At 34.7% G+C, this 12607-nt stretch overlaps 1 protein-coding gene across 1 annotated transcript in view; it reads right to left on the bottom strand.

Moving 5' to 3' along the window:
• The window catches only part of KNTC1 (kinetochore associated 1), a 40069-nt gene that overhangs the window by 10744 nt on the left and 16718 nt on the right, over nt 1-12607 (bottom strand). The window contains exons 30-48 of the mRNA XM_009321199.1: nt 12536-12607; nt 11669-11738; nt 11526-11593; nt 10656-10948; nt 9809-9981; nt 9518-9615; nt 8408-8549; nt 7415-7471; nt 6752-6915; nt 6007-6111; nt 5007-5135; nt 4158-4274; nt 3650-3759; nt 3193-3403; nt 2417-2506; nt 1895-2066; nt 1409-1467; nt 1058-1274; nt 467-540 (exon numbers count right to left, since the gene is read on the bottom strand). The exon at nt 12536-12607 is cut by the window's right edge and continues 42 nt beyond it. Of these exons, the coding sequence (XP_009319474.1) occupies nt 467-540; nt 1058-1274; nt 1409-1467; nt 1895-2066; nt 2417-2506; nt 3193-3403; nt 3650-3759; nt 4158-4274; nt 5007-5135; nt 6007-6111; nt 6752-6915; nt 7415-7471; nt 8408-8549; nt 9518-9615; nt 9809-9981; nt 10656-10948; nt 11526-11593; nt 11669-11738; nt 12536-12607 (2421 nt within the window). The remainder of the gene's footprint in view (nt 1-466; nt 541-1057; nt 1275-1408; nt 1468-1894; nt 2067-2416; nt 2507-3192; nt 3404-3649; nt 3760-4157; nt 4275-5006; nt 5136-6006; nt 6112-6751; nt 6916-7414; nt 7472-8407; nt 8550-9517; nt 9616-9808; nt 9982-10655; nt 10949-11525; nt 11594-11668; nt 11739-12535) is intronic.

Below are 12607 nucleotides of genomic sequence, written 5' to 3'. Positions count from 1 at the left end.
CCATGTAAAAATGAGCCTGAGAATCAAGTCAAAGCAGACTTTCTTTATATGTACTACTACAAATAGCTAAAATGTCTTGGAACTCAAAGCAAAAGTTAATAATGCTATTGATCTAACAGCTGGAACAGATTCCAACTCATTCTCCTGCAGCAAGAAAAATGCACACAACACGAGAAAGAACAAATTATTCTTCCTTAAAACTGTCCATTCCCAAAATATTTTTTGTCCAACCTCCAAGAACGGTAAGCCTAATTTTTGCTAGGTTTGTGAACAGGAGAATGTTCCTGGACAGAGAGGGTTCTTCTGAGGGGTCACTTACACAGTCACTTCCCCAAAAGAAAGTACTTCCCATGTTAGGGTTGGTTCAGGTACAATTTACACACCACTATCCAAAACAGCAAAAGACAAAACACTAACATAAGTACCCGACTGTAAAACAAGTGTTTTGCAAGCAGTTTACCATTACCTTAGCTGTAGTATTCTTTAGCCATTTCTCAGCTAGATAGAGACAGAATTTCAATGCCTGAATCTGGTCAGGACCTTTTTTAAAGGATAAAAAGGGGAGGAAGGAAGTAAATAAAGTAAGTTTTCATGAATCCTTTCTACAGTATACAGAATACCCATTTTATTTCAGACAACTAAAAAAAAAATTTTAGAAGATATTTAAAGTATTGGGAAAGCTCTTGTACCTAAAGAGAAAAAAAAAATTATCTATTTGGATTCAGACAATAGAGACACTAGCTTAAATTTGGCTGAAATATTTGCCTTTGCTGGAAAACTTGTCTGAAGATGGTATGAACATGCAGAAACTTTAAGCAAGACAACATGGCTTAAAAAGAGAGAAAAAAGGATTTAATAGCGATGCTGTGTTATAAAATGGCTGTTGTTCTAGCCTACTGTTCAAAATGGGATGTAGGAGACAAATGCATTTTTATTCTCAAACTTCCCCAGGTTTTATCCAGGAAAAAAAATGTTTGGTTACAGGCTAGCTTTTCTTTTCTCAAACCTATTCTTCTCCCATTACTTAACCCCTCAAGTCATCACGTATGCACTTTACCTGTTGGAAATTCTTGTGCAATCTTGTGAGCAATAGCTACAGCCCACTCTGGATTAATTATAGACAGCAGATATGACTGAATTGTCTGCACAGTTTTAGTTGTTTCCTTGTTAACAACTGATGTATATCCAGTATTTCTCATTTCAAATATTTTTGGTTTCAAATTTTTTTCAAAGACATGTCGAGTTGCAGACATGTGCAAGGTATCCAGTGAAACCTAGAAAAACATTAAAGTAGATTAAGAATTGTCAGTTCTATAGTGAGGCCAAAATCACGCAAAAGAAAGACGAAAGCTCTTTTTTGTGTGGGAAAAATAATTGTGAAATAAATCCTTTCAAGATGCTACTTTACCTTCATTAGTTTGGAAATCAACAGAAGTGTTGGGAAGGATTCCTCACTGAGCTCTGCAGCTGAAAGGAAGAAGAGAGCTGTCTATGATGGTATCACACTCCACTTGCAGCTTTCTCTATGAAATTAAGCACTTTCAGTTTATTGTTAGATGCAGAACTCCATTGGGAGAGAAAGAATATAATCTTAATTAGTCACACTGGCCTGGGACGTGGGATACATGGGTTACTTTGCTCTTTGAGAGGTCCTAAGAAAAGAATTTGAGGACAGAATTCTGTATTGTATATATCATCTTAGCTCCACTGAAAGCCAGTTACCTTACCAGTAGCAATTTGGGAACACAACTACTTTCAGAAGTACTTGCGATGAAAACTGCATTAATAAAGAAATACAATTAATATATAATGTATACTGTAGAACTTTAACGTTCACAGATAGCAGAGAAAAGGAATCATATGTATATCTAGTAATAAAAAATACTGAACGTACATATAATGTTCCAGAAACATTGTGCAGTTCTAAAGAATATCAGATGAAAGGGCAGTCTGGTTTGAGCAGCTGGAGATAAGGGAATCACATGCTCTAAAACATATTGGTGTTCTAGGTCCACAGGCGGAGAAATTCTTTTGTAAGATTCCAGATGTTTGAGGAGGCTCAAAGCCTGGTGGGGGAAAAAGAAAAAAAAAAGAAAAAGCAAAAAAGCAAGGAAAAAGCAAAAAATCCACAAGACTACTATATTTCTCCCCGCCCCACCAGTAAACATGCCAAAGTCTTGGAGGCATACGTTGTTTTGGCAGAGTTGGTACATATCTGTAGAGTTTTTATCCCTGCTATGAGCCATTGCTGAGAAACAGCTAGAGATCACTATTTCTTGAATGCTATTTTCTGAATGAGAGCTGTGTAGATAGAATAATTCAATTAATTTCAGACTCTTGAATAACTACACTAATCAATAGACAAAACAGAATACAGTTGCCATTAGTAAAGTAACAGCAACATATTAGGACATACCTGATTCAGCTGGATACTTATGTTCTTTTCATCAGCATTTTGTATCACTTTCAGGACAATTTCAATAGTTTCATAGTCATACGGATCAAGCTGTTCAAAATAATGATCTATTTTATAAGATCTTATATGATTTGTCTTATAAAAACATACAAGTGAGTTAACTTTTCCAATTTTAACACCAACTATATTGACATAACACTGAAGAAACAGTATAAGCATCGTGATCTACTTCTCTAAAACAAGACTTCCACTTCATAGTCCTAAATCCTAAAAAAAAGTCAGAATATTGCAGAAAGACCAAACATGAAGTGATGAAAAGAAAAAAACCCACAAAAAACCCCCAACAAAACCACTCCTCCAAAACCAAAACCCAACCAAACAGAAAAAAACAAGATATAAATTTTTTTGCCCCTATCTATTTTTAATGTAATGCTTCGAAATATTTCCAGTGTGCTATGATTTTTAGAAGTCACTTTTTTGTTTGATTATTTTCTGGTTGTTTTCTAAGGGAAGTTGAAAAGAAAGACTCTACCTGTCTTTAAAGAAAATCAGATATGTTGTTCTATATTTTTTTTTCCTAGAGAAGTAGAAAACTGAAACTTAACATTACATTCTTAGCAAAATCGGAAAAAAATAACCTTTTCAAATTTCTGTGGCATTATCAATCTGTCATTCAAGTGACATTTGAGACTAGATGCATACTTCAGGGATTCTTTTTGCTTGTTTTGGCGTGTTGTGTTTTTGTTTTGTCTTTTTTTATTATTATTATTTTTTACCTTGTACAATATTCCACTGAGGCTAGTGACCAGGTCTTTCGTGCTTTTCAGTAGAGGAATTATTTCTAGTGCTCTAGCTAGTAATGTGGAATGAGGTTGCTTCTCACTGTATTCTGCAGAGTCATCTTCAACATGATTTGTGTTAGCATTCTGGAGAAGAAGTGTTTCAATGCAAAGCTGCAGTGCGGCATCACTGTCCAGCATGAAAGTACTAGAAAAGGACAGAATATTATTTTATCTGTGACTTTTGGTGTCGTCAAGGTGCTTATTTCTTTATGAATAAATTCACTAGGAGACCAGTATGCATCCTGATTAATACTTAAAAAAAAAAAAAGAACAATTTGCATATTACATTAATTAGGATGTATTTAAACTAAAATAGATTTCATGGTTATTATTACAGCATGGTTATTATTACAACAACAATTAAACACAGTTGATTTGCTTCAATTATTACCTGCAGTAATTCAATATGAGATCTGTGTCTACTTTTGGATTTTGTACCAGTGTTCTTATGAGTTCCTTCTTCCTTATTGGTGGTTGTCTAAATACGGTCTCGAAAGAAATCTACAGGTAAATAAACATTTTATCTTCTTCCCAAAGAAGTCTTTTAGACAATATCAAGACTAATTCCTTATATAGTTAACCTTTTACGTTTTCTTTTGTTTCAATCTAGAGATTTTCAGAGCAGGAAAAAGCAGTGCGTTTGCTTACTATGCCCTGTGCCAAATAATACTTAAGCACTTAAAAGTTCTTTTATAGCACTCTCAATTATTGCATTTCTCAGTTTCTGAGGTTTATTTAAGCAGACAAGCAGGATGAAAAATTAAAAATAAAACAAACCCCCAGCTTTCCTTACATTTGAATGGGAAATCTGTCTAAAAATCACAATACCTCTCAGAATATACTGACATTTAATCAGTTAATAAAACCCTAAAATAAATAAATAAATAAATAAAACTTACACCAAATTTACCAAGCAGGATACCCCATTCTGCATCAGTAACCAATTCTTGGAATTTTTTTTTTTCTTCTGTTTCACCACATTGGTTAGCAAGCTGTGCTCCAACCAGAGCTACTGCCTAAAAGGAGTGAGAAGGGAAGAATACAAGTATAATAAATAATCTGAAAATTGGGAATCCTAAGGTCTAAATCCTCAGAGAAATTTAAAACAATTCATGGATGATCACACAACTGTGTAAAATGAAAACAAACCTCACAGAAGGTAGTATCAGGATTACCCCACCTCCTGAATTGGTAGTTCAAAGCTACTTCAAAATGGAGTTTCTTTCTCAAAAATATTTTGTTAGTATTGTACTAGTGAAATTAATACAAAAGGTTTTTTTTAGACATCATCTTTTCTCCAAATTTATGTCACTCTCCCTGCCCATTTCTTTGTTATGCTTTATTTCCCATCTTCCTTTATATTTTAATAGACGTATTTATTTATTCATTCCATTCTTGACAACTGCTACCAGAGAACAATTTCTCCAAAATATAATGTAGGTATGAGTTATGATGGGACCTGAAATAAACAATTTCAAGCTTTGGAATAAGTCATGATGAGGTAACCTAATGCTTGGACTTACATCATGCTAACTACTCACAGCAACCGCCTGTGCACAATCTTACGCTGTGGTAGAGAGGTAGCTTCTCTCTCAGTGGCGCCCTAAATGAAAAACTTGTTCAAACACCTACATCCTTAATAATGGCAAACCATTGCACTTCCATATGATATTGCTGATGTCTTTTTTTAAAAGAAACTCTTTAACATTCTCTGTTTGCTGAAGAAATACGTTGCCTTGTGAATTTACCAAAACTTTTCTGTAATTTTGCCATGTATTGTTTATGACGTGCCACAGCTTATTGAACATATCTTCCTTGGGCAAAATCGTGCAATATCCCAATGCCAGGTTTTGGTCTATGAGACGACAGTTGAACACCTGTGTTGGGGGGAGGGGAGGGAGGGGGGAGAAAAAAAGAAATTAGTTATAAACTTTAGGAATTTATTTTAATTGGTCTCTGTGTAAAGTATAACACATAAAAAGTACTCTGTAATTTAGAGGTGTATCGGGTCTCTAAATTAGAAGGAAAAAAAAAATGAAAATGCATTTCAGGTTTTAGAACTTAAAATCTAAATATACTGAAGCCAGTCTAAAAGTAACTTCCCTTGGTTTAAATTGCCTTAGAAGATGGTATATTGCAGGTTTTGCAAATATTTTTTAAAAACTCCCCTCAACTAGAAGTCTACAAATCTAAAATGAAACCAGGATTGAAAATGAGATAGAGAATACCTACAGATCATAAAGGTCATTATTATAATTTAGGAGTCCTTAAAGGATCCTACAAAGATGAAGCTCCCACTGTACATAACTTTTCAGGCAGAGCAACTAGTGTATGATCGAAGAGCCAGAGTCTGTAAGAGTAAGTCAAATATGCCAGGACTACAACATGTGGCTGCCAGCAAGGTGGTGTCTGTTCAGAAACACATGCTCCAGCTGTGGTAGGAAGCAAGGCAGCTAGGACTGCAGAGGCCAATGCTGTCAAGCCATCCAGCCCACCCTTGCCCCATTCTGGTATTGAGACATGAGGCTGTGGAACCCAATCCCTTCCCACCACTGCAATACTGTCAGTACTTCCCTTCACCTTCTGTACGGCTTTCCAAGGCGTGTGATTTTTTCCAGAATGTGAGGGTTTTGTGGCATTTGGCCACGTGACAATTTCAGAATGGGCTTCTGCAATAGGAAGGGTAGTCCCTTTCTTGATAGAGCAGAAGAAAGGGGCTCACTCTTACCTTTTTCAGAGCGTTCTTACCTTGTGTAGTAAGGTCAGGATAGTGGTCATAATTACTGAAGTACACTTCTGTTTCAGAGCAATGAGAAAGCTTTTGGTTTCAGCTAGCATATTGCCTTCATGTAGCTATTATTAAAAAAAAAAAAAAAAAGACAGCATACAGTTAAAAATAAATTCCAAGCCTTCAACTTCTCTTGTCATTTATAATTAACTATTTTTAAAAAAAAAAAAAAAAAGACAGCATACAGTTAAAAATAAATTCCAAGCCTTCAACTTCTCTTGTCATTTATAGCATAATAGGAGGTACTATAGTAATTGCATTTTCAAATTTACTTAAGGTCTTATAAAAATCTCTTCTAGCCAGAAAAAGAATTTTTGTTTCCCAGTGCTTTTGAACTGAGGAGTGTTTCTTGAATATTCTACTTGCAACTTTTCCCATACTAACCAATGATAAAACAATGTGAAAGAACATAATAAACCGTTACTAACATTCAGTTTATTCCTGGCCTCCCTGCAGAGACTAGAAGATTAGTTCTGAACATACTTTGCAAAGAGAAACAGAGGACCATGAAAAATAGGGAAGAAACTACCAGCTCCTTTCACAAAATGACTCAACATCTGATCAAGTAATAGTAGTTTTTAAAAGGTCATGGTGATAGCCTCTCCCATACCTGTCAAATTCTTATATAACTACTCTAAACTTGCTAATAGTTGGTATACTTCTAAGATTTACTCTCAGCAAAATTCAGCATTGTCCTTGCCATACCTTTTCACCCAGGGACAAATCCATGTTATTTGATACACCATGCTGAAGACAGGATCCAAATGAACAGACTATTAGCCGCAAAGCTAACTCGCACTGACTGCACTCCATGAGGTTCTGTAGCACTGCACAGATGGGAGTTCTAGCTGGTAGTAGAAGGTTCTGTCCTGTGATATATTTTGAAAACAAACAACCCCAGAAAATAGCGTATTTACATTAAGCATATTGTTCTTGAAATTAATATCAGAGCAGTTTCTCTTTTTCTTCATTAAAGTTATGACACAAGATCAGCATTAGCTCCCTTTGAAATCTTAAATTTTCAGGACTTTTAATTTAATACAGACTCGCATTTTAGTTCAAAAAACAGAAGTTGGTCGTCTTCTTGGAAAGGCTCTAATGGATCCTAGCTCATAGTGGTAGAACTTCTGAAGTACAGGCTTTGACAACATGCCCAAAATCACATGGCTGAATGGTAGCAATTACCATCCAGACTGGTGTCTTCTGTGCTGAACCAAGCTATCCCCCTAGAATATGGCTTTAAGTAAAACATCTAGGCATCTATTTAAAAAACTATGTTAGTCATGCTTGTGTAGGTTTAATTTAAACCTCATGTTTTCTAGTGGTCTGGTTTATGCTTTTAGTGTAGTGAATCTGCCATCATGATACCTTTGATAAATGCACAGTTTGCCAGGCTTGTAGAGTCCAAAGGATACAGCTTGTTCTCTGAAAGACAGACAAATACACATCAGCAGCGTGCCAAGATCTCAGCAACACTATTAAGTCTGGAAATACCTTAAAAATACTATACTTCAGGGACAGTACATAAAATAAATACACATGAAATCTAAGAGCCAGGACTGCTATTTTTTACTGTGCCTAATCAGAAGTTATTTTATAGGAGGGAATATCTTTTCAAACACACAAAGGAATACAAACCAACAGTTTGCAGTAACTACTTCGTGTGCAAATCCCTTTGTCCTGATAAGACAGTCAACATAAACACTTCATCTGTGAAGGTAATAAATCTATTCAAATCAATCAAATAAGCGTATCCTTTATAGGTAGATTTAGCACTGTGCAACAGTATTTGCAGTTACATGCTTTTTTAATACACCAATGACACTTTAGGAAAGAAAGCATTTACATCAAGAAGTATTAAAAATAAATAATTCTAAAATATTCAGTGCTTTTTTTAGAGAGCTGAAAGTGTCTTTTTGCAGCACCTACAATGCTGTAGAGTTCTGTTTATAATACTTGAAATTTTCAAAAAGTTGTGTGTATCTATAATGGTATATAACACAAGGACAATCATTTTAGAGTAAGCTGAAATTCATCTTGATAAAATCCTGTCTCCATTAGTGGCTACCAGAAGATGTCTAGAGAAGATCATAAGAACAGGGCAAGTTTATAGTAACACTTCTCCAGAGCATTCTCCATGTCTTCAGGTATTCATCATTCAGATTATTCCTGAACCAGAACAAAAACCAGTCATCTTTACATTCTGTACCTCCCCCAATAGATATTTATTCCATGAGTTTGTCTAATTGAGACTTGAAGTGATAGTTTGCACACACGTGCTGAAGTATTTATATTCCTAGATAAAAATCAGTATGAAATACAGGTTGTGTATTGACTCGGTGTTCAGGACAGCAAGTTTACCATAAACAGGCAGAAGAGAAGAAATAGTTTCATATGCAACTGGAAGAGCTATCTGTGGATCAAGAACTATCCCATCTTCATTAAAGAAGTCATCGTAAGTCCACTCTTCATAAGGATCTTTATCTCCTCCAAAAGATGTTGTCTAAATAAGAACATTGTCAAAAGTACACACAATAAAAAGAACAGCTAGTAAGTCTACTAACAAAGTTTTGCAAGAGATTCCAGTTTTCGAATACAGGAATAGAACACAATCTTCTTATTGCTTCTAATGGATTCTACTATGCTACTTTTTGTTAAATGGCCAGTAGCATTAAACACATTTCCTACTTAGAGTGGCCACATTTCTCTTTAATGTTGCAGTTATTTAGTTGTACAGCCAAAATGCATTCTTAATTAATTTAATGGAGGTTTTAATAAACAATCTTGGCCAAATACTATAAGTAAACATTTTTCAAATGGATAATTTTTTAGAAAAATAACATTCAGTGCATAAATATGCTTGCCTAGCCACTTTGATCTATTCCACTCAAACTGTAAGAGCCCATTCATTTCAAGTAGCCTAAAGCACTGCTTGACCTGAACAAAAAACAAAGATGCTATTCAAGAACTTGATCCATCTTAAAGTTTTACAAAACTGTTGGGAATGCCTTCACATAATACATGCATTTAAAAATCAAACCCTCCCTGCCATATTTTACCTATTTAAAAAACAAACAAACAAACAAACAAAACTTTTTGAAAGTCAGCTCTCTACCCTCTCTAGCAGTCCTGGCAGCAGCTATTCACTAAAATCACTAATATTTTCAGTCACATTAGCAGGATTTATTATACTGAAATGTAAGTGGAGAATGCTACTTGTGCTTGTGCCACAGCCGCACTGTTTTTAGTACTCAAATCAGTTTACTCTTTACGCTGAAGTACACACATATTCAGGGAAATTTTTATTTGTAGAGCTGTGTGAGGTTTTGTTTTTGTTGTTTGCTTTTTAAACAAACTGATTAAATATTGCTGGAGAAATGGGAGAAAAAAAATGTATGTACAGTGAACACTATTCAGTCAATCAAAACATTACATATATTAAAAAAATATATTTAAATTAGCAGAAAATACCTTTGCTGTAAATCCATAATTTTCTATTTGGCACTGTCTGTAAATTTCCTTGGCAGCCAAAGTATATTTACATAGTTCTAGAGCATCTAATAGCAAATCTGTAAAAATATTAAGATCATTAGCATACTATGAATGGAAGATTCATATGTCCTATTAAAAGGAAACAATTTTTTGCAGCACCTATTTTTACAGAGGCATATATAGAAATTCACTTTGTTTTCATGTTTATTAAATATTGTTTGGAAAGTTGGACTCCCAACATGAACACAAATAAGTTATAATAGTAATTACCTGGACTACATATTGTAGCTGCTTGGCAAGCCATTTCATAGATTACTGCTGGAAGATTCATATCTTTAGGAGTGATCATGGGAACATCAGCTCCCAACATATGACAAAGCCTTTGACATGCTGAAAACAGCAGCTTCCCTGTTTCTTCATTACAGTGATTTTCATAGAACTCCCTATTAAAAAACCAAGGACATTAAAAAAAAAAAAAAAAAATAGTCCTTAGGGCTTTTACTTAAGGCCACATTCTGTTCTAATTATTTAATTCTCTCTTACTTATTTCACCTATATGACTCACTGCAACTGAAACCTCTGTGACTGAAGTGAAAAAATACAATGGAGTTTACCTTAGATATACCGAAGCACATAGAACATGTCAATAATAAGAAATGTATTTAACATTTCCATCTGATCTCTTTTGCGGGGAGGTGGTAGTAAGTTTAAATTATCTGACAACCTAAGCATGAGGCAGAGACCAGCTAGAAACCATGACGTGGCATGTATAGTCAGTGTACAATAGTTTTCTTCTATCCGTGTAAGTTGAGAAGCTCTTATGATTATTTAATATTGTGCCTTACTTATCTCTCACTATAAAACTGTAGGGAATCTTTTTACTTATTAATCATGTTATGGCAAAAAACAACGGCAATTTTCAGAGCCAACAACTTAACTCTACACTCAATATTGCATACAAGCAATATAAGCATATTGCTTAAACACTCATTTTTAGGAAAAAAACTAAAACAAAAAAACCCCTTTCCTTTGCCCTACATCTGCTTCTGCAAAGTCTCAGAAATAGTACAGAAAAGCCCATTAAAAGTTATAATCTTGAAAACCTCTGCAGTTCTACCTGCATATTTTTACAGCGTCTTCAACTTTTCCAGCATCTAGTGCTCTCAAGGCCAGTTTTTCTCCCAGTTCTTGCTCTGACCTTTGCAGGAGCAAAGCCAGTCTATACAACCTTGATTCAGTAGAACGGTTCTTGGTTTTACCATCTTCTGAATGACAATTCATTGGTTGCGCTCTCCTAGGCTTTGACAGAGATCTGACAGTTTCATAAGCTTTTATGTGCTTCTCAAGAAGCCTAGACATCAATGAAGGATTCCTAAATTCTTTCACTGAGAGAAAGATATCAAAATCTTCCTGCAACAAAAAAATAAGATTATATATTTGTATTCATGTAGCTTCCTTTAAAAACGTTGGGTTTTTTTTTTTGTTAAAATGTTTTTATTTCTTGTTTCATTCTTAGAGGAATACTTTCAGTATGAAGTTGACTTTACTAGTTTCTACCAATTACTGATTTACGTAATAAATTAGAGAATTTTGCTAGGCAGTAGGTAAACAAAATAAAAAAAACCTGAAGGATGCTGCGTGCCCAAATGCTGTATTAAATAATTTAAGTTTACAAATCATAGTAAGACCTTAATAACATATTACAGTACTCTATCATGAAATCTTTGAAATGTTAGCAATTAAGACTTTTGGAGGAGTATCTAATGTTTTGGTTTAAATAGACAAGTGAGTTCTAGTCATTGGGAACTTTCCCAGGCACTATTTAAATTGGTAGATTAGCCTTAGAATCTCTTTAGAAGTCAATAATAAAAACAACCTTTGCATGTAAGTTGTAAATACAATTAATTTTTAATATCATCCATGTTATAAGAACAATTGGAATAACTACAGTAAATCAAAAGCAGTTTGAAACTATAAAGATACCTACCTGCAGGGTAGCAAGTGTTTCAAACATTTTTAGGTTTGCTTCACATTCATCTTTCTTCAGAGGATTGTCTGTTGGAGGACAAAAACAATTACTTCCTGACCCCATCTAGAAACAAAATGTAATATTTTTAAGTTGTAGCTTACCTTTTTGAATGCTGAACAGGAATTTAAGGATTTCCACCAGGGTCTTAGTCATAAACATTTGTGTTTTGTGCTGCAGGGAAGGAAGAGGTTAATGTTTTGTTTGGTCAAAATGTTGCCAGTAATGGACAGTGACCCTCAGGCTTCCACTCCCTTAAAATACTATGCAATGCTCTATGAACATCTTAAGCAGCAATTCTCAAGTCTAAGATACAACCAGTTGAAAAGCAAGGGAACAGAAAGTTATTGTAAATATGCATCCTTTACAGAAATAGCAACTATTCTATAGCTGTAGTATGTCTGTACTCCAAATAGTCTGTTAGCTCTCACAGGAGTTTTGAAAATATCCACTCTTCTCCCTTTGTTCTTCCTTCCCTTGCCCAGAATAACTCCCTAAAACAACTGTTAACAAAATTCTCTTCTGTGGTTGCAAGACAGTAATGTGTACTGTCAACCGTGAAGCTTCAACCCACTTTGGTATGTGGCAAAGCCACACCTACAGTTTTTAAATTTTTTCCAAGTAACTAAAGGAAGAACTGGAAAATATGTAGGACTAGAGGTATAATAATGCAGCAGGATTTATAAATTATTAATAGAATTCAGATAGCCATGCCACTGTGTGGAGTTGCCTTTAAAAATAACACAAAATAATTGTATAATATACAGAATCAGAATACACTCAAGTTGGAAGAGGCTTCAAGAGGTGACCTAGTCCAACCTTTTGCTCAGAGCAGGACCAGTTCATCATCCCTTTTTGCTGGAAGACACAGTTTTTACATTTGCATCCCCTACCTTTTTTTAAGCATCTGGGTAAGAATAGTATTTAGAATAATTTGTGCACACACTTTACGATGTGAAATGACTTGGTACCTCTTCAGAATTATCTGCATTATTCTGTAACACCAGTGTTCCCCATACAGTCAGTCTCTCCGCAACTTTCTC

This window comes from Pygoscelis adeliae, unplaced genomic scaffold (genome assembly GCF_000699105.1).
Source record: "Pygoscelis adeliae isolate BGI_AS28 unplaced genomic scaffold, ASM69910v1 Scaffold93, whole genome shotgun sequence".
Lineage (NCBI taxonomy): Eukaryota > Metazoa > Chordata > Aves > Sphenisciformes > Spheniscidae > Pygoscelis > Pygoscelis adeliae.
This window is presented reverse-complemented; position numbering and strand designations above follow the sequence as displayed.